Below are 26,180 nucleotides of genomic sequence, written 5' to 3' on the forward strand. Positions count from 1 at the left end.
AGCAGTGTCCACAGTGGGACACTGTCAAAGGAGGGGGCTGTCGAAGGAAAACCTTGCTGACCTTTAGAGCTCACCGCAGACTGTACTGACTTGCTGTCACTGAACATACTTGAGCTGGGGGGCGTCAGAACATCTGTCAGAGATGATGCTCACAGGGTTCATCCATTAGGACACTGAACCTGGTAGAGTCTGAGCACCCCCCACTCAAGAGGAACACCCCAGATCCCCGGGTACCAGTGCCAGGCCTTGCTGGGCAGGTACTGTCTCTCAGAGGGGTCTCTTCTAGAGATGCCAACCTGAAAGCAGTGGAGGCAAGGCCAGAGTGGCCAGCAACCCAGGGCTGCAGAGTGCCAGGCCTAAACCTGGGCCAACAGGCGGGCCCTTCTTAAAAAACCAACATTCACTGAGTGTTGCCATGTGGTGGCCAGTTTCTCTGGGAATGAACAAGACATGCAGATCTTGGCCTGATGGGTGCATGAGATGGGCTGGAGGGCTGCTCTACATAAGGGTGTGGGGAATCAGGGGAGGGCTCTCTGAGATGACGTCTCACCTGAGTCCTGAATGACATCACCTTGTCCTGATTGTCCAGCCTACAGCATTCGTGGTGGTGCTCACCCACAGGGTCAAGAGTGTTTCTGCCAATGCCTGGCTGCCCCTTGTCACCTTTTTCTCTTTCACAGCCGGAAGCCTCTGTTCCTTCCTCCCAAGAAGCGGCCCTAAGATGCCAGGAACCACCTCATGGAACAAGGACAGCTCCAAAGGAATTGGGTGGGGCATAACCACCGATTTGGAGAAGGCAATGGCACCCCACTCCAGTACTCTTGCCTGGAAAATCCCATGGATGGCGGAGCCTGGTGGGCTTCCGTCTATGGGGTAGCACAGAGTTGGACACGACTGAAGCGACTTAGCAGCTAACCACCGATTAGAGACAAATGAGTGTAGGATTATTATCTGTGACACTGTGCCCGCTGTATTCGGTCTTTGTAAGCGTTAAATGCACTTAAGGCATCCAAGCGCGCGGCACGCAGTAAGCGCTCAGAAAGTGGCACTTCACCTCATTCAAAGCCAATAAATGTCAAATGTCCCGATCTGGACTCTGAGGAGGCCAGGCCTTCTCCCTGGGCCTCAGTTTCTCCCGCCGTCCTCTCTGGCCGCAGAACAAGGTAAATTCAGGTACACATCCTCCCCAGCCAGTCCACACTCCCGCGGCCTCGGGGCGGGTTACAGCGGACGACTCTGAGGCCGCAAGTACTTGGGAGGCGGCGGCGGCGGGGAACCCACTCTCCGGGCTAGCCCACGCCCCACGCCTCGGTGACCACGCCCCGTCCCCGACGGCCACGCCCCGGGCCCCTCCCACTGGCCTGGAGTGGGCCCCGCAGGCTTGCTCCTTTAAGGCAGCCTGCCGGCCGAAAGGAGTGTTTCGCCCCCTCCGACGCCGCCAAGGTACCGGCTTCACCTTTAAGGCAGCGCAGGGACTGCTGGGAAGGCCGGCGGGATGGAGGCGGCGGGACCCGCTCACGGCGGCTGGTCCGGGTGAAGCGGCACCGGAGCCGGAGCCGGAGCCGGAGCCGGAGCCGGAGCCGTAGCGGGAGGCGGGCCCGAGCGGGAGACTGAGGTCCGCGCGGGCCGATCGGGCTGCGGGAAGGGAGCTCAGGGTCGGCCTTAGGGGAGGGGTCATCTGGGGTGCGGCTCGTGAGAGGACCAGGCCGGCCCGCGGGCAGGGGGCGCGGTCCTGGATGACCGGGGTCGGGAGGTTTCAGGGGAGGGGTCCGCAAGATGTCATGCTGGCCCATGGGGAGGCGTCGTCGTGGGCGCGGCCGGGGCGGGGAGGGGACGAGGAACCCCGCGATCTCAGCTTCTTAGCGGGAGCGTTTCCCCAGGGTCGGCCTGCCCGGGAGGAGGGCTCTGTGGCTCGGCCTGCCTGTTGGGGAAGGGGCGCTGCCCGAGGGAGCTGGGACCGGATCTCTCAGAGGGGCTGGTGTCTCCGCACGGAAGTAAACCCCCCACGATCCCAGTAGGATCGTGCTCTGGCGCCTTCTGTTCTAAGGGAGGCTCCGGGGAAGCCCAGAGACCGGGTTGCCTAAGCCGGCCTTGAGCCAGTGGTCTGGGCCGAATCCGGGTCCAGCCTCGCGGGTCGCACCGCATTGCGTCTCCCGGGCCGAGACGAGCAGAGCGCGCCCCCTGTAGGCCGAGCGCGAGCACGGTGCGGGCTGCTACCTGGGGGACCGGGCACCCGGGGGACCCAGGCGTCCGGGGGGCCCTAGGTGTTTACCTAATCCGGGGCGGACAGCGGCGTGGCCCCAGGCTCGGCACCCCCTGCCCGCCCTCTCGCCTTCACAGGAGGCACGGCCATGGCCACGATGGTGCTTCCTCGGGAGGAGAAGCTGAGCCAGGATGAGATCGTGCTGGGCACCAAGGCCGTCATCCAAGGGCTAGAGACCCTGCGCGGGGAGCATCGTGCCCTTCTTGCTCCCCTGGTCGCTCATGAAGCTAGTGAGGCAGAGCCGGGCTCACAGGAGCGCTGTGTCCTCCTGCGCCGTTCCCTGGAGGCCATCGAGCTGGGGCTGGGGGAGGCCCAGGTAGGCTGGTCCGGGGTGCTGAGGAGGGAGGTCATGGGAGGGATGGAGCCTTCCAGAGGAATCCTGGCAGTGTAGTAACAGAATCAGCATGGAAGGAAGAATCAGTGCCTTGGAGCCTTATGGTAGGATGCGGTAGATATCTGTTGAAAAAACGGGTGGGTTTTGGAAACCCTAGATGCACGTGGGCCCGGGAAGGATGATCGTCTGACTTCTCTGCTACCTAGCAGAGACTGCATGGCCTAGGGAAACAAAAAGGAAGTCCTTAAGGACCCCTCCCCTCATTTATTCTTTTATTCATTTGTTAACAGGTAAGTTATCAAGTGTCTGCTGTGTGCCAGGAAATGTGTTAGGTGCCAGGGATACAGGTCCAACAAGACAGACAAGATCCCTGCCGAGTCTAGTAAGAGAAGAGTCAGAAACACATATATTTATTAACGTTACAGTGAATTCTCAAAAAAAAGGTATGGCAGGAGGTCTTATCTATTGGTCAAGCTACACTTCTGAAGGAATGACATTTAAATCAAGACCTGAGTGACGGAACGAAAAAGGAGGAGAATGAGAGGTTGTGTGTGCAAAGGTCCTGTGGTAGAAAAGATCTCGTGGTGGGAGAACTGAGAGAAGACCTGTCTGACTGGAGCTTCATGAGGAAAGAGAGAGGGGCAGAAGAGGTCTATGGAGAAGGCAGGGGCCTTATTAGTCTGGATTTTATTCTTAGGAAGTCAGGAAGCCATTGGAGGGTTTAAGCAGTCACAGGACACAGCCTGGCTTAGGCTTTAAAAACTCTCTCTGGCTGAGGTGTGGAGAATGAACAAGGATGGGTCAGGGTAGAAGGAGGTAGCAGGTGTTAGGAAGCCACTACTGGAATTCAAATGAGAAATGGCGACTTGGAGTAAAGCGGTGGCCATGAAGGTAGTAAGAAGGGGGTGAGTTCTAGACGTTCTGGAGGTAGGTCCAGCAGGGCCTGGGGATGGACTAATGGAGAGGGAGAAGGGCAACTCCCAGGTTTGTGGTTTGAGCAAATTAAGAGGAGGAGGGGGACTTCCCTGGTGTTCCAGTGGTTAAGATTCTGCACTCCCAGTGCAGGGGGCATGGGTTCAATCTCTGGTCGAGGAACTAAGGTCCCACATGCTGTGTGCAGCAGCCAAGAGATAAAAATATAAAAATACAGAAGTTTTTTTTAAAAAGGAGAAGTCAGCGTGCATGGATCAGGAGTTCTCTTTGGGTCCTCTTGAGGAGCTGGGGCTGCCAGGATGACATGCAGATGGAGATATCCAGGAGGCACTGGGGTGCACAAGGAGTTAGACTCTTGGGAAGAGTCTTGGCCCACTCAGATCCTGGCTGAGACACTGCCTGGCTCCGTGAGTCCTCGCAGGTGGTATCATCTTGGTTTCCTTGTTTTTAAAAGAAGGATCACACCATCTGCTGTATATACGTCCAGGCTGTTTAGGGAATTTTTTTAAACACCTAGTGGTTGTGAAAACACCTGTCACTTGGGTGTTTGCTCGTCAACTAGAAAGCACATGGTCCTAGACTTCCAGCCCTCTGGAAGGGCAATGTGTTGGTCATTCACTCCTTGGCCAGTTGACTGCCAGGTACAGAGATGAACATACCGGGGCACCCTCCCAGGGCAGGTACAGGTGGGCGACAGAATGGTGTGGGGGGGTGGGTGAGGTACCCTGCTTTCCTGGGGCTGAGAGCATAAGAGGGAAGAGGCTTCACTGCAGAAATGACCCTGACCATGAAAGATGGAGAAAGGGTAGCACCTAGCAAGGCCTCAAGGCAGGAAGAGCCTGGAAGCTCAGGAAAGGAGTCAGGGAGTTGGGGGAGAGGGGTGGGAGCTGAGGCCCCTGGGTCCCCTCCCCTGCCCCTCTGGTTCCCCAGGAAACCAGGGGTTTAGGACACATACTCCTTCCCTCCCTGGGAGCTGCAGGTGGCCCCTGGGCAGAAGTCAGGATGGGGTCTCTTGGTATCCTTTCAGCCATCTCTCAGGAATCTTTGGAAAAGTACTAGCCCTGGGTTAGGGGCAGTGGTTTAGTGGCTCTGGCTACAGGGCTTGAGTACAACTCCTCAGAGAGACAGGAAGAGAGCGGCCAGCTTGGAGAATGGGCAGCACCCTAGTCAGTGCTCTTCATGATCAGAACGACCCAGCAAGGAACTGGACATCGATGCAGAGGGCTAGCTGGAGGCCCCAGGAAAGGGGATGATGGGTTCTTTCAGAGTCTAGCAGAGCCAGCCTGGAAGCCCAGGTGTCCCTACTGCAAAAGGAAGGAGCTGGGGATCCCCAAGCCTCCTGGGTTCAGATCTAAGGCTGTGTGTGGTCTGTTTGGGGCCCTGGGGCAAAACTCCCTCAATGGGAGAACTTGGTACCCTCAGGCTGGCAGCTCCTCCAGGCCTGGCTCTTCTCTGGGCCCCAGGAGGCCCAGGCTGGACGGGGTGTTGGGCGGGTGGACAGGGCTCTGACCTCCATCCCGGATGTCTGCCACAGGTGATCTTGGCACTCTCGAGCCACCTGGGGGCCGTGGAGTCGGAGAAGCAGAAGCTGCGGGCCCAGGTGCGGCGCTTGGTGCAGGAGAACCAGTGGCTGCGCGAGGAGCTGGCGGGGACGCAGCAGAAGCTGCAGCGCAGCGAGCAGGCCGTGGCCCAGCTCGAGGAGGAGAAGCAGCACTTGCTGTTCATGAGCCAGATCCGCAAGTTGGATGAGGACACCCCACCCCACGTGAGCCCTGGCATGGCCACTGCAAGGCCACTGCGGGGGGCGGGGCCGGGAGCAGGGGAGGTGCCAGGGAGCAGGCGCGGTTCCCACCCAGCCCGCTGACCCCTGGGCTGCCCACCTTCCCTGACGCTCATCCTGTCTCCCTCCCCAGGAGGACAAGGGGGACGTCCCCAAAGACTCTCTGGATGACCTGTTCCCCAGCGAGGAGGAGCAGAACCCAGGTGCGGCTGGCTCTAGGGGTGGGAAAGGAAGGCTGGGTGAACCAGTCCCTGGGACCCAGAGGTCACAGGAAACAAGATCTGGGTGACCGCCAGGTGCTTCCCTGCCTCGTTTCTGATCATAACATCCCAGGATGAGCCTTAAAAGGCTGGCTTTACCTGTTGCTTCTCTCATCCCCTCAAGTTCCATGAGAAGCAGGCATCACAATTCAGAGCCCTGGAGCCGCCCGGCCCGGGTTCGAACCCTGACTTGCACTCTTTGTTCTGTGACCGCTGGTAGAGTTTCTTTTCTTCTCTGAGCCTCCCCCAAGGGTTAAAGGAGGACGCACGCGCAGCGCTGAATCCCAGGCTGCAGCCCCAGGCCAGTGCTGGCCTTGCCAATCAGAGCCTCCCTTCTGCCGATGAGGAGCGGACGCTCCACTCGGGGGCTAGGCGGCTTTCTCTGGGCCACATAGCTTGAAGTACTGGAACTGGGCCTCCACCCTCTCTTTCTGTGGCGTGACTAGACTCACTCTATAGATGGGGAAAGTGAGAGAGAGTGACAGTTAGTGACTTGCCCAGGGCCACGCGTGAGATCAGTCAAAGCTACCCCCCAGTTCAGGGGGTAGTTAGTACATCTGACCTCCCCACCTTGGCTTTGCAGCCCCCAGCCCTGGAGGAGGCGATGTGGCCGCCCAGCACGGGGGCTATGAGATTCCGGCCCGGCTGCGCACCCTGCACAACCTGGTGATCCAGTACGCCTCCCAGGGCCGTTACGAGGTGGCCGTGCCCCTCTGCAAGCAGGCCCTGGAGGACCTGGAGAAGACGTCGGGCCACGACCACCCGGACGTGGCCACCATGCTGAACATCCTGGCGCTGGTCTACCGGTGAGGCCTCCACCGACCACGGTCACTTGTGGGAACGCTCTTCCTGGGGATGACAAAGCCCCGGTGCCTGCAGTGGGCCAGGACTCGGGCTCCACCAGGCAGCTAGCTGGGTGACAGACAGAAGGATCTTGTCCCCAGAGAGGGCTGAGCCCACAGCAGGGCCTGAGTTACACACGTGAACGTGCCTCAGTCTAGTGTGGGAAACAGGCTTGGACATAACTGGGGGGGGGGGTGCAACACACGAGCATGCCAGGGGCACAGCCTCTCCAACACCGAGGCTTGAAGAGGGTCTCTGGTGAAAGTTGAGTGTGCCCAAAACGTGAGGGGATTGGAGAAGGTTTTGTTGGCAGAAAGAGCAGCAGGAGCAGAGGCCCTGGGGAATAGACCATAAGGAACACTGGGCACGAGGCAGTGAGGGCGGGACGTGGGGGGAGTCTGGCTCATACCCCAGCACTGCGTGTGCTTCTGCGCAGAGCCCCCCAAGCCAGAGGGCAGGGGCTGCCCACGTTTCCCAGTGCCCTGGGTCATACCCGCATCGTGCTCACTCATCAGAACAGGCAGAAGGAGTGACCCCAGGGATCTGGGACCACTAGCAGGAGGGCTGTGGGCTGGAGGACACATTCGTCAGCTCGCACCTGTCCCTAGGGACCAGAACAAGTACAAGGAGGCTGCCCACCTGCTCAATGATGCCCTGGCCATCCGCGAGAAGACTCTGGGCAAGGACCACCCGGCTGTGAGTGAGGCTTCCTCCCCGCCCCCCTGAAGCTCCCAGGTCCCAGCAGGGCCCAGGTGCAGAGCCTCCGTTCTCCCCCCTCTAGGTGGCTGCGACACTGAATAATCTGGCGGTCCTGTATGGCAAGCGGGGCAAGTACAAGGAGGCTGAGCCTCTGTGCAAGCGGGCACTGGAGATCCGGGAGAAGGTGGGAGCAGGCAGGGCAGGGCCGGCCAGGTGGGCTGGGGGCCCCTAGGCCGGCCCCGAGCCCAGCCACTGGCTCCTCTGGTCCCAGGTCCTGGGCAAGTTTCATCCAGACGTGGCCAAGCAGCTGAGCAACCTGGCCCTGCTGTGCCAGAACCAGGGCAAAGCCGAGGAGGTGGAATACTACTACCGGCGGGCGCTGGAGATCTATGCCACACGCCTTGGGCCTGACGACCCCAATGTGGCCAAGACCAAGAACAACCTGGTGTCCTGGGCCGGAGGGGCGGGAGGAGGGGGGCGGAGGGGCGGGAGGAGGGGAAAAAACTCAGTTCCTTCCATCCTGCTCACCTCTGGGCCCTGCCCCTCCAGGCCTCCTGCTACCTGAAGCAGGGCAAGTACCAGGATGCGGAGGCCCTGTACAAGGAGATCCTCACCCGCGCTCACGAGAAGGAGTTTGGCTCTGTCAGCGGTGAGCAGGGCTGCCGGGGGCTCACCCAGTGCAGGCCGGCTCAGCCACCAGCATCCATGGCAAACACGTCGGCCGGGCAGGCCTTGCGCCAGGGGTCTGGCTGGTCCGCAGCCATGTGTGCGCACACGTGAGCACACATCCCCCCTCGCACGGCCTCCAGGAGGCTGGATCCGTGCAATGCCTTCACTGTGCACTGTGCACACCTGTGCCCTCAGCTTTGAGCCTCTCCCCCTTGCTCTACTGGGCAACACATGCTCAGTGGGAGGGCCTGGCCCAAATGTCTCCCCCTCTGCGAAGCCACCTTCCTGGCCCTTGATGGTCAATCACTTCCTGCTCTCGGACCCCTCAGCCCGGCCCATTGCTCGGGCCTAGCACCATCTCGGGCCAGGGTCCTGAAGTCTGCAAGGGTCTGCTCACCGAGACCCCCAGGCATACGCTCCTCAAGCACAGGCCTGGGCCAGACTCCTCTACTCCAGGAGAGGGTCGGTCATGTTTGGGTCTGTTTCTTGTCTGTTCATTCATCTAACAAAGGCCAACCCTGGTCCTTCTCGAGTGCCCCTGACCCCCCCCACCCAAAACCCCAGTCCTGTGTCCAGTCCACCCAGGAGAGGCCTACATGAGAGGCTGTGACAGCCCCCTCTCCCCCTGCAGGGGACAACAAGCCCATCTGGATGCACGCAGAGGAGCGGGAGGAGAGCAAGGTAGCCCCATGGGGCAGGGCCGGGGCGGGTATCCGTGGAGAGAGGGCGAGGTGGGGAGCATGCCGGGGGCCCTTCTCCCACCTCCCGTGTATCTCTCCCCCAGGATAAGCGCCGGGACAGCACCCCCTATGGGGAATATGGCAGCTGGTACAAGGCCTGTAAAGTAGACAGGTGAGGAGTGCAGAGAGGCGGGAGGGGTGCGGCATCGTGGGTGCGCACCGAGGCCAGGCTCCACATGCCATACTGCTCAGCCTCGGAACACACACTTCCTCTCTGTCAGCTCGTCTTTCGAGGCCCAGGTCACAGCCCACCTGTCCCAGAAAGGTTCTGTCCTCCAGGGAAAACCTGATGATCTCACTCCCGGGGTTCCCAGCTTTCAGTCCTGGGGGGCGACATCCCACTTAGGGCCCTGAGGGGATCCCCCAAGAAAGAGGTGAACCTAGGTGGACCTTGACCAGGGCCCCGCCCGCCAGAGGGGCTCCATTTTGGTTGGCCAGAGGCTCCTCAGGGCCAGCGGGGCTGGGTGTCAGGGTGGGCCCTGATTCCTGGGTGCACAGAGTCAGAGACTGCCCTGCTCCCCGTCCGCAGCCCCACGGTCAACACCACCCTGCGCAGCTTGGGGGCCCTGTACCGGCGCCAGGGCAAACTGGAAGCCGCACACACGCTGGAGGACTGTGCCAGCCGCAGCCGCAAGCAGGTAGCGCAACAGGCACGAGGGGTGTGGGCAGGGGCCCGCGTGGCCCGATGTGTAATCCGATCGGGGCCCCTTGCTCGCCTGATACACCCTGCACCCGCTCAGGGCCTGGACCCCGCAAGCCAGACCAAGGTGGTGGAGCTCCTGAAGGACGGTGGCAGCGGGCGCGGAGACCGCCGTGGTAGCCGAGAGGTGCCCGGGGGTGTGGGGCCTCGGTCTGAGGCTGACCTCGAGGAGGCGGGGCCTGCCGCCGAGTGGAGCGGGGTGAGTCCAGCGGCTGGCTGGCCCAGGGGGCTGTGTAGCCGGTGAGGCAGAGACGAACCTGTCGGCCTCCCCGCAGGATGGCAGCGGCTCCTTGCGGCGCAGCGGCTCCTTCGGGAAGCTTCGGGATGCCCTGAGGCGCAGCAGTGAGATGCTGGTGAAGAAGCTGCAGGGGGGTGGCCCCCAGGAGCCCCCAAACCCCAGGTGAGCCCCCCACCCCGGTGAATCTCTCAAGAACTCACCCAACAACCTACCAACCCCAGCTGAACCCTGGACCCAGGGTGAACTCTGTCTCACTCAAGCCCCATCCCATCCCCCCATCAGTCTGCCTTCCACAAGCCTACCTCCCCAACCCCAACCTGACCCTTCCCCGTCCTCCCTGAGTTCCTCCGTGGGCAAATCCTGACTGGCCTTTCCCCTCAGGATGAAGCGGGCCAGTTCCCTCAACTTTCTCAACAAGAGTGTGGAAGAGCCAGTCCAGGTACGGGTAGGTAGTGGTCAGCACCCGGCAGCTGAGGCCCCAGCCTCGGGCCTGCATGAGTACCTGCCAAGCTGCTCAAGCCTGTCTGTTCATCCGGCAACGCTTCCGGTCTTGTCTTCATCCCAGGCCTGGCTGGACCCGGGGGAAACGTGAGGGAAAGCTGGGTGCTGCCTATGAGCGGCCGGCGGCAAACACAGTGACTGTGGAGGTGGGTGGGAGTGTCAGGGCACCAGGGGCTCTGGCTGTCAGGGCCCCTGTGGCCAGGGAAGCACAGACTGGCAGCAGCAAAGGCTGAGCCCCCTGCCCCTCTGCCCACAGTCTGGAGGCACAGGCCTCTCTGACAGCCGCACCCTCAGCTCCAGCTCCATGGACCTCTCCCGACGAAACTCCCTCGTGGGCTAATCCTGAAGGGGCAGCCGTTCGCCAGAGCCTCCACCGGCACTGTCCCCACCCCAGCCCTGCGCATGGGCCTGCTGCTTGCCCTCCTGTCTCTTCCAAGGACCCCTATCTTTTCTGTTCAATCTCAGGGTAACCTTCTCCCTTTATCATCTTAGCCTGAGCCCTGGAGGCTGGGCCCGCCCGCTCCAGCTCTCCCCCTTATTTATTCCTTCCAGCAGGGCCCCTCTTCCCTAGGTTCAGGGCCAGCAGAGGGGTTGGGCAGGGTCTCCAAGGTAGAGAGACTCAGTGGCCCGCTCTCCGCAGACCCGCGATCCAAGAACACTAAGCACCTGCGGTCCCTTCAGCACCCAGCCCTCCCCCGGCCGTTGCTTCTGTATATAGAGAAATAAGTTATTGGCCGCACCCCTCCCCTCCGTCCTTGGTACTGTCCAGCCTCCCCTCACCCCACCCTTCTCTAGTGGTACCGCCCAGGCCTTAATCACCCCCATTCCGCGCGGTGGTATCTCCCTGGCTCCACATCTCAGGGGCGGCGCCTCCCCAAAGGGTTCCCTGGGCCTTCTCGCGTTCCTCCCGGCCTCCAAGGGGTGCGCCCGGACCCGCCATCGCCCCGTGTCCAGGACGGAAAGCCTGGCCATACCCGTCCTCTCCCCGCCGGGCCCTGCCCTGCAGCCGGGTCTTATGCACTGCCCCGCCCGCCCCGCCCAGGCTCGGCCTGACCCCGCCCCGGGCACCGCCCACAGAGCCATCCTACCAGGCCTCCTCCCGCGTCTGCAGCTTCTTGCGAGGGGCAGTGATGGCCCCCCGTGGCAGGAGGGGCTGCCCCAGTTGGGAAGTGAGGCGGTCGCTCTCTATTTTCAAATGTTGCTGTAGAAATAAAGACGGTTTGACTCTGAGCCGGGCTTGTTTTGGGCGGAGACCGAGAGCTCCTAGTGCCTCTACGACTCTAGGTTGGGAGTGGGGTCGGGAGAGGCTGCGAGTATGAGAGAGAGTGTGTGTGTGGTTCACATCTGGTTCCGCGCAGCTGGAGCCCAGTAAGCTTCTCCTATCCCGGAATTGTTTGGGGGCCCCACAGATTCAGGAGTTTTTTCTAGCAGCCTTCATCTCTGAGATTCTATAGATCATGGATTTTGAGTGAGTTTTACCCCTGACCAAGCTATTTGACCTTGGCCGAATTACTGAGACTCGATTTTTTTCACCTATAAAATGTGGGTGATACCTTCTTCCTGGGGTTGTGGCTGGGAGTTAGAAGTGCCTAACCAAAAACCCTTGATAAGTGAACTTTTACTAATATTCCCGGAAGCGGGGAGTGTAAGGATGAATGCCTCTGTCAGACGTGAAACGCCAATCCCAGCACTAAACTGAGCATCCCAACGCCGGGACGCGGTGAGGCTGCAGAGCGCGGTCCTTAAGCCCAGGTGCGTCTGGGAAGCGAACTACAAGCTCCAGAAGGCACTGCGCGGCGATGGGGGGGCGTGGGCTAGGAGATTCGGGCTCTCCGGTCTACGCCTGCGCGGCGGGAGTGAGCTGGACAACGTACGGGGACTACAAGTTCCGAGAAGCAATGCGTCGAGGCCCCAGTCGGGAACGTTTGCGCCTGCGCGTCGCGGGCGGGGTCTCTGGGGCGGAGCGGCCACCATCTTGGAACGGGAGGCGGAGCAGAGCCGACTGGGAGCGACCGAGCGGGCCGCCGCCGCCGCCATGAACCCCGAATAGTGAGTGCGCCCCGCCCGCGCCGTGCGGCGCAGCCTCGATCCCGAGTACGGGACTGTACGCTTACCGGGGTTGTCCGGCCCGGGTCAGGGCTGCGCGGCGCCCCCACATCCGGGTCCCCTCTTCCGCTGACCTCCCCCCCTCACATCCGGGTCCTGCCCCTCCCCCGGGGGCCCCAGGACCCTGACTCGACACCCCGAGTTCTAGCACACGGGCCTGGAGACTGCGACCCCGAGGGGCACCACTTGGAGCCCGAGGCACCGGCACCACCAGGCCTTGTCGGTCAGGTGACCCTGCAGCCCCGCTCTTTCTAGGCCTCAGTTTCCCCACCTGCTGCCTTAGAGTGGAGATCGGGGAGCTGACGACAGTCCTGATAGTGGAGCCAGTCACCAGCGTTTCTGGTCTCGGTCCAGACTTGGGCCGTTTAGGTCGGGCGGTACTTTCTGCTCTCCGGTCCTCCCGGAATCCGGTTCCTGGAGGCTGGCCCTCTGGGTAACTCGCACGCAGGCTCTCCCATCCGGGCTGCTGGATCAACGTGCCGGGTCGCCCCCGGCGGCCGGTCCCCTCCCGCCCTCCCCTCACCTTTGCGCAAGCCCCGGCGCCACTGTCACACCCCTTCCCGTCGCCGTCACCCTGCGGATGAAGTTTACACGAATGTGGCATTTGCTTCCACCCTTCCAGTGGGATTCTTTTTGTTCCTCAAACTCTCCTCACTTCTTGGTCACTCCCCCTACGGGTAGGTGGCCCGCGTTTCTGCCTCGACTTCTCACTGACAGCTTTCACCAAGTGTCGATTATCTTCTTCCTCTTCTGCTACTTCCTTTTTGTTCTCCAGATCCAGACTTCACATTTCCTTGGGGAAGGGTGAAGCTCTGAGCTGGATCATAAGGGGAAACAGAGAAGGGTACCAACAGGCTTTCAACGAGACTTTGGAGTCTGAACCTGGTTTCCAGTATTAAAGTTAACAGCTGTGTGAGTTAGGGCAAGTTGCTTCCGTTCTCTGGTGTGTGGTTTCCTCATTAGTTGGAAATAAAAGCACTCACTTCAGTGGACTGTTGTAAAGTGTAAATGAGATGATGAGTTTGAAGCACAGGGCCAGGCACCAGTGTAAACTTGATACGTTTTGTTGTTCAGTTGTGAGTCGTGTCCAGTTCTTTGTGACCCCATGGACTGCGGCACACCAGGCTTCCCTGTCCTTAACTGTCTCCAGGAGTTTGCTCAGATTCATGTCCATTGAGTCAGAGATGCTACCTAACCATCATTGCCACTTGCTGATCCTCTCTTCTTAGAGGCTTCACACCAGGCTCTTTACATAGAAATTCAGTTCATAAGTTCTAGGCTGGGCCCTGGCCTCCACTTCTAGGGCCTCTGCTGCCCAGTCAGGTACAGGCCCAGGGCAGTGCCGTAGGGTTTCCCTACTGGACTCGAAACCATGGAGTCTATCAGGAACCAGGCTGGGATACCCAACTCTGTCACCTGACTGATTGTGATCCTTGGCAAGTCACGTTCCTTTCTGTGCTTCTGTTTTCTTCTCTGTAAAGTGGAAATTCACATGTTTCCCTTTGGGCCAGCTGTGTTATGGGGTGTGGTCAGCCCTCCCCAGCCCGGGACTTGCAGGAGGGTCTTGTGAGTGCCTCACTACCCTAATCTGAGGCACACTTCGTGGTGTGGGAGAATGCTGTAGTTGTGACTTCAGGGTGATGGCAGGCGGGCTCCCTGCCGTCCTTCACATCTTCCCATCCTTTCTCTCCAGTGACTACCTGTTTAAGCTGCTTTTGATTGGTGACTCGGGCGTGGGCAAGTCATGCCTGCTCCTACGGTTTGCTGTGAGTAAGAAGCTTCCCATACCATCCATCTAGGGTCCTGGCTGGTGGCCTGAGGGAGGTGGGGCAACAGAGAAGAGTGGTTGCAAGACTCAGGAGACCAGGGATGAAGTGGCAGGACCTGCCGGAAACATATCTGACTGAGCAAGGGCATAGGGCTGGCAGGTTGGGGTGTGAGAACTGGGGCTCAGCAGTGAGGCACTCAGGTGGGGCAGGGAACCAGAGGGAGGTTTTCCAGATGGGCCTCAGACCTGTCTGCTCAGGCCATCTCCCTGGCCCCCGGTCTTCCAGGATGACACATACACAGAGAGCTACATCAGCACCATCGGGGTGGACTTCAAGATCCGAACCATTGAGCTGGACGGCAAAACCATCAAACTTCAGATCGTGAGTGTGGCTGCTCCCAGAGCCCCGGTGCAGAGGCATCTGCCTTCAGAGGGGAGGGGCTCTAGGCACGGAGCCCAGGGCTGACCTGCCCACTCTCCGACTGTCTTGTAGTGGGACACAGCTGGTCAGGAACGGTTCAGGACCATCACTTCCAGCTACTACCGGGGGGCTCACGGCATCATCGTGGTATACGACGTCACAGACCAGGTAGTCCAGGGCTCACTGTCCCCCCTTTGCCTCCTCAGCCTCGGGTCTTTGGCTTTTGCTTCTTTTTACTGTTCCCGTCCTCTCTTCCTCATGCTGCCCGGAAAGGAGACTGTTCCTGGACTTATTTCACAAGGAGGCAAATAACTGCAGAAATGGATCCTCCCCAGGCAGGCCCTGCTGCAGGGCCTTGGCAGAACCAGGCCTCACCTCCCTGTCAAACCTTATTCTAGACCTTCCGGGCACCTCTGTTTGGTGGGTTAGTCAGCTGATTGGTTGCTGTGCTGGGCAAATGGCCTCCTGGGCAAAGACCCTGTGGCGAAGCAGTGGGAGGGGCTTACACAAGGAAGTAAAGGAGCTGTGCGCTCTGGGCCCCGTGCAAGCAGAGTTCTGGGAGCCCAGAGTCTGCTGTGGCAACTTGAGTCACATGTCAGCAGCAGCAGTGGTGATGTTAACAGCGAGAAGCAGTCCTGCCATGCCTTACAGTTCACAGGTTCTGTCACAGCCCTTTGATGCTCATATCATTCCAAAGAGGTCTGGATTATATTCCCATTTCACAGATGAAGAAATGGGTCAGGGTGCTAAGACTTTCTTAGGCCCTGTAGCTGCTCAAGTGGCAGAGCCTGAAAGCCCGTGCCTACTGATTCTACCAGTTTTGTTGTTTTTAAACTTTGTTGCTTAACGGGGGTCAGGCCCTGGGGACATGGAGACACTTACATCAACCCCAGGCCAGGAGGAGTCCCTGCTCCAAGGGGCAGCTGGACTGCAGCTCGCCAGGGACTCGTGCTGCCTCCTGGCCAACAGGCTGTGGGTGAACTGCGCTCCACTCAGGCGGAGGTCACGATGGACCTCTAACTGCCAAATGCTGTGACCTCATTTCAGTTTTTGCCACGATTGACCTCTCGTGGCTTTTAACTGTGTTCTCTTCCCTCTCCTTGAAAAAATGACTGTCTCCAGCTCTCCCACCTCTTGCCGCCCTAGATTCTCTTTTCAGTGACTTTACCGATCCCTCCGGTACTGCTCCCCCACACCCCAGATTTTGTGCTTCCCTACGGCCCCCAGCCTCCTGACCCCCCTGCACAATGCTGACCGCCTTGTGGTTTGGCTTTTGTTTTGTGTTTACTGCAACGAAACGCCCTCACTGTGGACCTCCTCCTCTGTCCTGCACTGTGCTGGCACTGTCTGTGTTAATTCTCACCTTCAGTTTTACCCAGTGAACTAAATGGTGGGGTCCCTGCTTTCCAGATGAGGAAACAGGCTTGGAGATACGTTGAGTTACTTGCCTGTGGTTTCACAGACAGGGAAGGCAAAGCCGGTGTTTGTGAAGCCAGGGTTCTTTGCTTACCAGCACATCCTTGCCTGCCCCTAGCCTGCCTCTGGGCCCCCCACAGAGCTCTGGATGGTCTGCAAAACCTATCGTATCCTGTGCTGGTCTAACTCTGTTCCTGAATCGGCTCCTGCGTCCTCATCTTTATAACAGCAACCCTGTTGGCCTAACCAGAAAACTCTTCCCTCCCCCATCCCAGCAGTCACCGGGCCCCTCTGTTCTCCCCTATCGTCTCTCAAATTTGTCCCCTCATAATAATAGCAGTGATGAGGATAATAGCAGCTCTTGCTAATTAAGCACTTGTTATGAGACAGGCCTGCATTCATTATCTCACGCTCACAACAGCCCCACTGGGAGGTACTGTTTTATTGAAGTGAGGAAACTGAGGTTCAGAGAGATCAGGTGACATATCTAGGGTCATACAGTAAATGGCAGAGGTGAGGCTAAGCCCACGATCGTCTCACTAAATCCTGTGCTCTCGCCTGCCTCATTGCCTGGCTCATCCCAGCCATCCCCCAGTGGGTCTCCGTCTTCTTGCCAGTCTGATCCGGCCTCTGCACTCCTTCCAGGACTGTCTTCCCAGAGCCCGGTGTGCTCCTGCTGCCCCCTTCCTGAGGAAACCTCCACTGGCTCCTGGTTGTCCAAGATTCAGCCAGGCCAGGACCCTCCCCGCTCGGGCCTGCCTCCTCTTCCTCTGCTTCCCTGCCCAGGGCCTGAGTCCCAGCAATTTTCAGCTTTCCCCTCCCCCCAAAGATGCCACACCCCTCCCGTGTTGCCTCCCCCCCGCCCCGCACCTTCCCCCGTCCCCCCACCAGCACCCATATGGGGGTAGTTCACCCCTCCAGGCACAGGTCAGCTGTAACCTCCCCGAGCTGAGATAGTCCTGGAGTCCCACCAGCTCCTGCCTCCTCTCCCTACAGTGCTGGCCACCCTGTCTTGCCCTTGCGTGTGTCCTAGTCTGGTCCCCCACTGTCCCCTGAGTGCTTTAGGGCTGGGCCCAGGCATGGTTCCATTATTTGAACCCAGGGCCCAGCCTGGGATGTGGCAGGAGGTGTACGTCTGAACCCAGTGTGGTATCATCAGACCTCTGGCTCCTAAGAAGGGAAAGCGGCTCTAGCTCAAGCCTGTTCCTAAAAGTTCTGTCCTTTGTCGGCGTGCCAGGAGTTGGGGGTGGGGCATGGCAGGCTGCCGGGAGAGCCGGGCTGAGTGAGGAGGCTGTTGGTGCCAGAAGTAGGACGCACGTTAGGCCCCGCTCCCAGGATCCCTGTCTCCCTCTTAGGCCAGGGCCTCCTCTGGGAGGGTCCTCCACCTGCCGCTGGGCTCCCAGGTTTGCAGCCTGAATGGGATTTTAAGGCCACTGTGTGACTCTTGCTCACCTGTTAGCCTTTGCTTCTGTCTTCCTTCTGGCCTTTCTTCTGATGCCATGTGCTCCCCACGTGTGGTTAGGCCTTTTCTGCATCTTAGGGAGACACGAGCAGCTGCAGGAGGAGCTGGCTGGCCCTCGGCCTAAGCCGTTTAGGTGTTGGGGCTGTTAGGAGAAGCTGGGCCTCTCTGGCCCTGGCTTTTGGGGTCTCAGAGTTGGGCAGGCAGGAGAGCTAAGCCTCATGGGGCTTCCTCTGGCTTTCTGAGCCCAGCACGCCTGCCTCTTGGGAGCTCAGGACACCCACATTCCCTTCAAGGCCGGGGTTCTCCAGGCCTGGGATAGGGGTAGCAGTTGGGATCAAAATACCTTTTGATCTGGTTCCTCTAGGAATCCTACGCCAACGTGAAGCAGTGGCTCCAGGAGATTGACCGCTACGCCAGTGAGAATGTCAATAAGCTGCTGGTGGGCAACAAGAGCGACCTCACCACCAAGAAGGTGGTGGACAACACCACCGCCAAGGTGAGCGGGCGGGGCCGGGCCGCCGGGCACACCACCGCCAAGGTGAGCGGGCGGGGCCGGGCCGCCGGGCACACCACCGCCAAGGTGAGCAGGCGGGGCCGGGCTGCTGGGCGCACCACCGCCAAGGTGAGCGGGCGGGGCCGGGCCGCCGGGCGCACCACGGTGAGGGGGCCGGGTTCTGCCACCGTTCACCTCCTCTCTCCTTCTCTCCCCACATCAGGAGTTTGCAGACTCTCTGGGCATCCCCTTCCTGGAGACGAGTGCCAAGAACGCTACCAACGTCGAGCAGGCGTTCATGACCATGGCTGCCGAGATCAAAAAGCGGATGGGGCCCGGGGCAGCCTCGGGGGGTGAGCGGCCCAACCTCAAGATCGACAGCACCCCGGTGAAGCAGGCTGGTGGTGGCTGTTGCTAGGAGGGGTTCATGGGGTGGGACAGGAGGGGGCACCTTCTCCAGATGATGCCCCTGGAGGGGGCAGGAGGGGCCTCCCTCTCCGGGGCATTTGAATCTGTGGCTTTGGGGGTGTCCTGGGCTCCCAATCTCCCTCTGGCCCATCTGCCTGCTGCCCTGAGCCCCGGCCCCCCCAGGGAGGACACCCAGGACCTGTGGCTGGGGTGGGGGTGCGGGCTTGCTCTGCTGCTGCCTCTAGGGGACTTTAAAAGATACCCCACCACACACCTTTGGGATGAGGGCTCCTCTGTCTGTCTGTCTCCCCGCCCCCCCACGTATGCTGCAGTGGGTCTCTCTCCTGACTCTTCTTCCTGCTCCCCCTGTACCCGCCCCACTTCCCCAAGAGCTGAGGGCCTCCCTGGCCTCTACTGCCCCTGGCTGCAGTCAGCACCTGGGGCCAGGTTTAGGAACAGGGGATCCAGGGCCCTGGGATCCAGGGCCCTGGGCTGGACCTCAGGACGGGCGTGGGGACCACAGGGGCCCAGCCACCTCCTCTCCCCAGCCCCCCGCCCCTCCCGCACTCAGAGCTCCAGCCGTCCACCTGCGGTGGGGTATGAGCACATCTAGGGCAGGTGGGCGGGCAGCTGCACTGGGCCTGTGTCTTGAGCCCAGAGGGAGCCTGCTCCTGCCGCCCCCTGCCCTGCCAGAGCCAGGCCCGTGTGCTGCCTGCTCACCGTGCCCCTTTGTCCCCAAGGCAGGCGGAGGCGGAAGGCCCACCGAGCCAGAGGCTGGGCACGAGCCTTAACCCTCTCTCTGCCAGCACCGCCTCCTTCCCCTGAGGCAGCACGTCTGGCTTATTCTCCCCCCGTCCGTCCCTTGGAGCCTGTGAGGGCGGATCCTTACCCTCTGTCGCTACTTCTCTGGGAATGTGGATGCCACCCAGGGTTGGGGGGCCTCTCCACTTCTTCCCTCTCGCCCAGGATTCCTCCGCACTCTGACACAGCTGCTTCTGCAGAAAGACAAACCTTTGGTCTCTACCTGAGAAGCCATGTCCCTTGTGCTGTCTCTCGCCTGTCCAACCTGTGCCCTGCCCTCCAGCTTGTATTTAAGTCCCTGGGCTGCCCCTTGGGCTGCCCCCCCCCCACTCCCAGGTTCCCCCTCTGGTGTCATGTCAGGCATTTTGCAAGGAAAAGCCACTTGGGGAAAGACGAAAGGACAAAAAATAAATAAATAAATTTCCATTGGCCCTCGGGTGAGCCGAGGGTTTTTGCAAGGAAGTTGTGGTCTGTGAGTGTGGTCTGTGGTGGGGGCCGCCCTGGGGTGGAGGGATGGAACTGGAGCCCTGGGCTTCACAGGGGGTCCTGGCTCAGGCTGTGTGTCCTAGGGTTGCTGTTGGAAGTCCTTGACCCAGTTCCTGGAGCTCGGAGAGCTGCCTGTTTGTCCTGCTGTGGGCTGTCCCCACGGGCCCAGCACGGTTCCGGCAGGGAGGGAGGCAGCGGCCATCAGTGAGCACCTGGGGAGCCGCCGCCGAAACCCACACAGGCAGCTCGGGATGGGGAGTTGGGCCGCAGCTGGAGCAGGCGGCGGGCCTGCGGGCTCGGCCCGTTGTTCCCGGCCTGCGTCCCCTGAAGCCGCCTGGCTCGCCCCCCTCTCCTGGCTTGTTCTGGGTTCAAGCCAGGTGCGTCTGCCCCTCGCACGGACGGTGGACGGACGGTGACAAATGCTTTGCACTTCAGACCTCAGCCCAGCCTCCTGGCGGGGTGTGAGAACAGTGTGTGTGCCCGTCTGAGCGGACCGAGTGTGGCTGCGGTGGGTTAGTTGTGTGGTTGCGGGGAGAAGGGGGTATGCCGAGCATGTGCGTCCATGCTTACGTGTCCCTGAGGTTGGGGCGGGGGTGGCGCCCAGGCCGGGCTGGCGGAGGGGCGCACGGAGACCCGGCCCCGCCCGCCCGAGGCTGCTCGCACGGCGGCCCCGCCCCCAGCTCCGCCCCGCCGGCTTCGCGGGCTGGCGAGCGAGGGAGCCGCGGGCGAGGGATCGCAGGATGAGCGATCGGGGCCCGGGCAGCCGGCAGCGGACGCGCCCCCCGAGCCCACCGGCCCGCGCCCCGCGTGCCCCACGGCCCCGCGGCCCCAAACCAGGCCGCGCTGCCCGCGCCCCCCGAGCCCGCGCCCGAGCCCTGCGGGCCATGCCCGGCCGGCCCTAAGCGCGGGCCGGGGGGGCGTCCCCTTGCGCCCGGGCCCCGCGCTGGCGCCCCCCGGGCCGCCGCCCGGTGCGGGGGCCATGGCGTTCACCTTCGCCGCGTTCTGCTACATGCTCACCCTGGTGCTGTGCGCCTCCCTCATCTTCTTTGTCATCTGGCACGTAAGGCCGGGCTGGGGCTGGGGGCGGGGTGGGGGCAGGGGCGCAGGGAATGGGAGGGGGACGGATGGATGGTCTCAGGGCCCGGAGAAACTTGGAGCCTTCTCTCCGCTATCGCCCATCAGTCGGCTGCTGTTCACCCCAAGAACACCCCCCATCATCAGCTTCCTTTCCGGGGGCCCCCCTTTCTCCGTCGCCCCCGCCTGTCTGTGGGTATGTCAGTGGGTCCCTGACCCCCCTCCCCTGCCCCATGCAGCCTTGGGGTGTGAGGCGAAATTCTAGGATTCTTGCTACTTTGCCTCCTCCTGTTTCCCGCCCCCCCGCAACCATTTAGTCGCCCCCGTTGTCCAACGGGCAGTTTGTCTGTCTGATCTCCCCACCCCCTTTGTGGGTTTTTCCAGCCAGAGTGATGGAGCTGGTTGCTATGGCAACTGCATCTGTTTACAGGACCCACAGATCGCAGAGCCCATTAACCCTTTCCCGTCCCACCCCAAGCCCCCACCCCCACCCGAGACCCTGCATCGATTGGCTGTAAGCAGCCCCAGAGATCTAACCAGCTCACCTTGGGTTTCCCTGCCCCCTCCTGTCTGGGCTTCCCCCCACTAGGTTTTCTCCGCACTTCCAGCTTTCCTCCTCTTCCTGCCCCCACTTTCCCCTTTGTCTCCTGTCTCTCTGGGTCTGTCTCTCGCTCCGGCCTTGCCTCACACCTGGGTTCTTCGAAATGTCCGTTTCTCATCCCTTATGCTGATTGCCTTCCCTGAGAGAGGGTCTCTCTCCCCCACTCTCTGGGGCCTTCTCCCCTGCCTGTCTCCCTTCCATCACTGCAGAACTGTCAGTCAGCCTCCAGCTTCTTTTTTGGGACCCCTGCCCCCCTCTCTTTACTGCCCTTTCTTCTCCTCTGTCCCCTGAGGTTTCGGCCACCACCCCATCCCCTCCGCACAGCCTGTGCATCTTGGCCCTGGCCTGCTCCGCTCCGCATCCTCCGCCTGTACGTCCGGCGCACACCTCCCTGGTCATCGCTTTGTGCCCTGCCAGCCCTCTCTCTAGTCCCCCTTCCATCCTCTTCCTTCCCAGTGCCTTACCAGCTTCTCTCTGGGTCTCCCCACTTCATCACTCCTTTCTTTTCCTGGGACCTGCTGCCTGCCTGCTCCATGATCCTCCCTGGCTCTTGACCCGTCTCTCCCTCATCATCCCCTGCTGCCCCCTGCCACCTGTCTCTTTTACACCAGGATTCCATGGACTCTGACTGCGCCCCTCCTGTGTGAGGAGTGAGCCCCATAGGCACCTTCAGACACACACCCCCTCTGCGGCCTCTCTCCCCTGACTTTGCCTCTTTCTGTGGGCCTCTCGGTTGCTTTTTCTTTCCTCTGCCCGCTTCTCTGTCTTTCTCTTCCTGCATCTCCCCTGGGTCCTTCTTGATCTCCCTGAGCCTTTTGTCTCATGCCAGGGCCTTGGACTATCCTGCGGGGTGGTGGCTGGAGTCCTGAGGACTGGAAGGAATTGAGAGTCACAGTCTGGGCACACAGAGCTAACCAGCTCCTGGAAGAAAGGCTCCTGGAATTCAAAAAGCCCCTTTCTGGGCCTTTCCCCACCCAGAGGCCTCGGGGTCCCTGTGCTCCTGTGGTCCTCAGAGCAGTCCTCCATTCAGCACGCCTGTGTCCAGGCTCCTGAGAACCAGGCTCTGGGCAGTTCTGGGGAAGACTAGGATGAATAAGACTCAGGCTTTGCCCCTGTGGGGCTCCCAGGCTGGAAAAAAGGGCCCAGGCATTCTCAGAAAATATTTATTGAGTACATACTACATGTCAGGCATTGTGTTCGCTCAGCTGTTTAGCTGGGCAATCATAGCAAGTCTCTTGTCCTGCGTCCATTTCCTCATTGGTAAAGTAGGCTTGTTGTACATGAGGCCAAGTGTATGTAAGTCCAGGGCAAGGCTTGCCAAGGGGTGTGCGGGTGGGGAGAAGAGGTGTGGTTCTCAATCCAAATTGGTAAGAACTAGAACCTTCCAGGGCAGGACCCCAGATCCCACCACAGACCCTGAGCCCAGGCCCCACTGGTCGCTAGGCAACCCTGGTGGTGAGTGACGCGTGTCTGCTGTCACCATGGGGGGTTGTTTGTTCCAGGGGGCTGAGTCAGCGCCAGGCAGCCTGGGGGGTGGGAGGCGCGACACCCGCCGCCTGCTGGTGGTGCCAGCTCTGGGGCAGACAGACGGCACCCTTCCGCTCCCTGCTGGACCCCATTGCTGTGCCTAACAGGCAGGTGGCTGCCCAGAGTTGGGGGGGGAATTGGGGGAGCAGTTCCAGATGGCCCCAGCTCCCTCCAGGAAGCCCGTGTTCTCTCGCTTCGAGCCTTATGGGGTCTGGGATGCTTGGGGGTGGTGGGCCCGCTGCCTCATCCCGGAGCTGGTGCTGAGGGGAGGGGACCCCAGAAGGCTCCTCTGCCAGCCTTCCTCCCAGGCCAGCTCCCCTCAGGTCCATCTCGTCATCCTCTGAAACACCTGCTCCCTCAAGAGTTCCCATCCCAATGAAGACAGTGCCCACCACCAGATGCCCCAACATCCAAAGTCTCCTTGGGCCCCTTTGCCTCTACTTCACTGCCATTCAAGCCCTCCGGAGTCTGGCTTCTAAATAGCTCTGGAGCCCATCCACACCTCTGCATCCCCACTGCCCTCTCTTCACTCAGATCGCCATGCCTCGCCTACCCGCCCCCAGCACCCAGTCTGCACCCCAAACATCCAAAAGTCCCCTGACTGGTCTGGCTTGAGTGTAGTAAAGTGTTTACAATTTTAACTCTGGAATCCAAGTGGTTTAGAATCCTGGCTTGCCACTAACTAGCTATGTGGCCTTGGACAAGTCATTTAATCTATCTCAGTTTCCTCATCTGCAAAATGAAAGTGGTAATACAGCTCCTATATCATCAAGCTGTTGCAAGCATTAAACATAAAGCCTGTTGGCATAAAGGAAGTATCGTGTATGTCTTGGTGGGGACTGTTAGCCAATATGTACTTCCTGCTCGTTCAACCCTAGAACATCTACCTGACAGCCCTCACTCTGCTGCTTTCTACCCCTCAATGGCTCCCTCATACGTTTGTGTTCAAATATCTGGCCCTGCCTTACAAGGCCCCCACGTCTGACGCTGCTGACCACTCCAGCCCATTGTTCACCATTCCCTCTCACCTTACACTTTCACTCTAGCCCCATAGAACCTACAGCTTCCTGAATGTTCCTTGTTCTTCCAACCCTCTGCCACTGTACCTGCTGTTCCCACTGCCCTTCCCCCCATTTGTTCACCAGACAAACACCTGCTCCGAGTCCAGCCTGAACTCCCCATCCCCACCCCATGCTGGATCAGGCGCCTACCCCAGGTTCTGTACTCCGCAGCCCTGATCACCCTGGAATGCGGTTCCCAGTTGTCCTTCTAAGCCTGGGGTTCCTCCCAGACAGGGACTGTGTCCCAGGCTTCTGGGGCCCAGTGTTCAGCACAGGGCCTGCAGACAAGGCACTATCTCTTGGGATGTTTTGGATGGAGGTGTAGTAGACATGTTCTGAAGTGGGCATCAGTATACTAGAATTCCATCCCAAACTGTTGTGTGACCTTGGGCCAGGCCCCACCCCTCTGGGCCTCAGTTTCTCTACCTTTGCAGCAAGCTTCATCTGGGTCGATCCCCATCCATGTGTGAATCTCACACCAGAGACGAATGGGTGGGAGGGCCATAAGCTGTTGCCCCAACCCTGACGGGCACACGCCCCTCCCCCAGATCATAGCCTTTGACGAGCTGCGGACTGACTTCAAGAACCCCATCGACCAGGGCAACCCAGCGCGGGCAGTAAGTGATACATGTGCTGCGCCGAGGTGTGTCCGTCCGTCTGTCTTTCCATATGTCGCGGGTGGAGGGCGGCGGGGAGACGGGAAGACGGGGGTGTGTGTGTGGGGGGCGGTGGCCGTGCCCCTTCCTCTTGTCTGTCCCCGCCCCCAGCAAACACCTGGCGCGGGCTCAGGGCTCGGGTTCCTCCTGGCGGGGCAGCCGTTGCCGGGCTCTGGGCCGTTGCCGTGGAGACGCGGGTGAAGATCCCTCCATGGTGACGGTCGCTATGGGGACCGCGCGGCTGCATCCCTGCCGCGCCGCCGAAAACGCCGCAGAGCCTGCTCTGGCGCCCCCTGGTGGCCACGTGCAAGGAGTAGGGGGCGTGGGAGTGCGGCGGGGCGCATCCAGTGCCAGCTCCTTCACGTTCACCGTTGCTGTCTTTTCCTCCCCGACAGCGCGAGCGTTTAAAAAATATCGAACGCATTTGCTGCCTACTGAGGAAGGTCAGTGTCAGGGATAGGGGAGGAAGGCTCCTAGTCCAGCGCAGCCCCACTGTGACCCAGAGCCGGGCTTTCCTCCTCTGTGGTCTGTTTGATCTGCTCTGCCACGTGGGAGGGAGTGGGAGGCTAGAAGCCCTTTTAATCCCAGAGGTCATGGTGGGTGGGCACTTCCCAAGGGCCCTTGAAGCTTGGATCTGTCCTAGCACCTGGCCGCTGACCTGTCACCCTCACTCCCCAGCTGGTGGTCCCAGAATACTCCATCCACGGCCTCTTCTGTCTGATGTTTCTGTGTGCAGCTGAGTGGGTGACCCTAGGCCTCAACATCCCCCTCCTCTTCTACCACCTCTGGAGGTGAGGGCAGCCGCCACCTTTGGGAGGGTGAGATGGGGGATCCGGCAGGATGTGGGTGGGAGCCTTGACGGTGGGCACTCAGACCCCTCTCCCCGCCCAGGTACTTCCACCGCCCTGCAGATGGCTCTGAGGTCATGTATGACGCTGTCTCCATCATGAATGCTGACATTCTCAACTACTGCCAGAAGGAGTCCTGGTGCAAACTCGCCTTCTACCTGCTCTCCTTCTTCTATTACCTGTACAGGTGAGGCCCTGCCCGCTGCAGTCAGAAGTCAGGGAAGGGATGTACCAGGCACCATCCCTTCAATCCCAGGGATGGTTGGGCCCCAAGTTCCTGCCCTTCGCCCTTGATAACTGGGGTGCAACAGGGTGGGTGGCCGGTAGCCGGGTGCGCTTGTGACTTGGCTCACTGCCGTGTCTTCCCACAGTATGGTTTATACGTTGGTGAGTTTCTAAGGGGGAAGCCGGCCAGGGAGTGAGCCCAGAACGGACCGGACGCCTGTGCACCCCCAGCCCTGGGCCACAGAGGCCTCAGCCCTGGGGAGGGAGGGGGCACTGGTGCCCCCAGCCTCCTCTCCACCCCCCAAACTGCTGCTGCGGGGACTTCCCGCCTTCAGAGCCCCCTCCCCTTGGACTAGGGCTGGGCAGATCTCTCAACAGGGGCAGGAGCTCCTCTGCCAGCCTGTGGGCATGGCAGTCAGTCCTGGAAGGGGTGGGACCTTCGGCCTTGTCCGCTTCAGGGGGAATTTAGGCCCTGCCAAGGGGCAGGGCTTGACCCTGGAAGTTCTGGGCCGCCCCCTCCATCCCCCACCTTGAGGCTCCCCCTGCAGGTGGGGGGGTACCCACACCCGGAATGAGCAGGCTCAGCAGGGGGGCAGCCCCACCCCTAGTCTGCCCTCTCCCCTCCCCCAGGCTGTCTCTCCAGACCCCTTCCTGTCCCCACTTGCCCCAACCCCAGCCTACCCAGTCTCTTGGACCTATTTTCTATGTTGCCTGGAGGAGTACGGCACCCCCTCCCCGGCCATTTGTGACAAAATATGAATAAACTACTGCAAACACATGGGCCCCATTCTGCTCCTAAAAGGCTTAGAGAGGAGATGGGGGGAAAGGGGGAAGCACCCCACTAGCCTACAGACCCCTCTAGGACCG

General features: G+C 60.6%; 3 protein-coding genes and 1 long non-coding RNA gene across 11 annotated transcripts; 3 read left to right on the plus strand and 1 right to left on the minus strand.

Moving 5' to 3' along the window:
- The first annotated feature begins 1,364 nt into the window (after nt 1–1,364).
- On the plus strand, nt 1,365–11,190 carry KLC2 (kinesin light chain 2). Of its 6 annotated transcripts, XR_011564927.1 has the most exons (17): nt 1,458–1,615; nt 2,291–2,579; nt 5,065–5,295; nt 5,444–5,513; nt 6,154–6,376; nt 7,022–7,109; nt 7,195–7,296; nt 7,384–7,557; nt 7,662–7,761; nt 8,413–8,462; nt 8,566–8,633; nt 9,051–9,159; nt 9,262–9,420; nt 9,497–9,621; nt 9,841–9,898; nt 10,025–10,106; nt 10,217–11,190. XR_011564927.1 is itself a non-coding variant. In XM_070782791.1 (16 exons), exons 2-16 carry the CDS (start codon nt 2,352–2,354, stop codon nt 10,298–10,300), a joined length of 1,875 nt encoding a protein of 624 aa, XP_070638892.1. In that variant the 5' UTR covers nt 1,365–1,443; nt 2,341–2,351; the 3' UTR covers nt 10,301–11,190. The 6 variants fall into 6 exon arrangements, 5 of the variants coding, with proteins under 5 accessions (XP_070638892.1, XP_070638891.1, XP_019810706.1 ...); XM_070782791.1 differs by lacking the exons at nt 1,458–1,615; nt 10,025–10,106 and adding an exon at nt 1,365–1,443 and having other exon boundaries at nt 2,341–2,579; nt 9,841–9,904; XM_070782790.1 differs by lacking the exons at nt 1,458–1,615; nt 10,025–10,106 and adding an exon at nt 1,420–1,443 and having other exon boundaries at nt 9,841–9,904.
- LOC139180675 (uncharacterized) lies at nt 2,820–11,161 on the minus strand. Of its 2 annotated transcripts, XR_011564929.1 has the most exons (4): nt 11,049–11,161; nt 9,962–10,098; nt 4,947–9,550; nt 2,820–3,970 (listed from the first exon to the last, which is right to left on the minus strand). It is a non-coding gene; the product is annotated as an uncharacterized lncRNA (long non-coding RNA). The 2 variants fall into 2 exon arrangements; XR_011564928.1 differs by having other exon boundaries at nt 2,820–9,550.
- A 690-nt stretch (nt 11,191–11,880) lies between the features above and the next one.
- On the plus strand, nt 11,881–19,297 carry RAB1B (RAB1B, member RAS oncogene family). The gene is made up of 6 exons (XM_070782792.1): nt 11,881–12,009; nt 13,760–13,832; nt 14,121–14,216; nt 14,328–14,423; nt 17,498–17,629; nt 17,850–19,297. Exons 1-6 carry the CDS (start codon nt 11,996–11,998, stop codon nt 18,042–18,044), a joined length of 606 nt encoding a protein of 201 aa, XP_070638893.1. The 5' UTR covers nt 11,881–11,995; the 3' UTR covers nt 18,045–19,297.
- Nucleotides 19,298–19,557: 260 nt separating this feature from the next.
- CNIH2 (cornichon family AMPA receptor auxiliary protein 2) lies at nt 19,558–26,091 on the plus strand. Of its 2 annotated transcripts, none has more exons than XM_070782793.1 (6): nt 19,558–19,698; nt 24,133–24,201; nt 24,636–24,683; nt 24,919–25,031; nt 25,132–25,275; nt 25,460–26,091. In XM_070782793.1, exons 1-6 carry the CDS (start codon nt 19,573–19,575, stop codon nt 25,485–25,487), a joined length of 528 nt encoding a protein of 175 aa, XP_070638894.1. In that variant the 5' UTR covers nt 19,558–19,572; the 3' UTR covers nt 25,488–26,091. The 2 variants fall into 2 exon arrangements, with proteins under 2 accessions (XP_070638894.1, XP_070638895.1); XM_070782794.1 differs by lacking the exon at nt 19,558–19,698 and adding an exon at nt 20,220–20,381.
- The last annotated feature ends 89 nt before the right edge of the window (nt 26,092–26,180 follow it).

The sequence above is a fragment of the Bos indicus genome, chromosome 29 (genome assembly GCF_029378745.1).
Source record: "Bos indicus isolate NIAB-ARS_2022 breed Sahiwal x Tharparkar chromosome 29, NIAB-ARS_B.indTharparkar_mat_pri_1.0, whole genome shotgun sequence".
In the NCBI taxonomy this organism is placed as follows: domain Eukaryota; kingdom Metazoa; phylum Chordata; class Mammalia; order Artiodactyla; family Bovidae; genus Bos; species Bos indicus.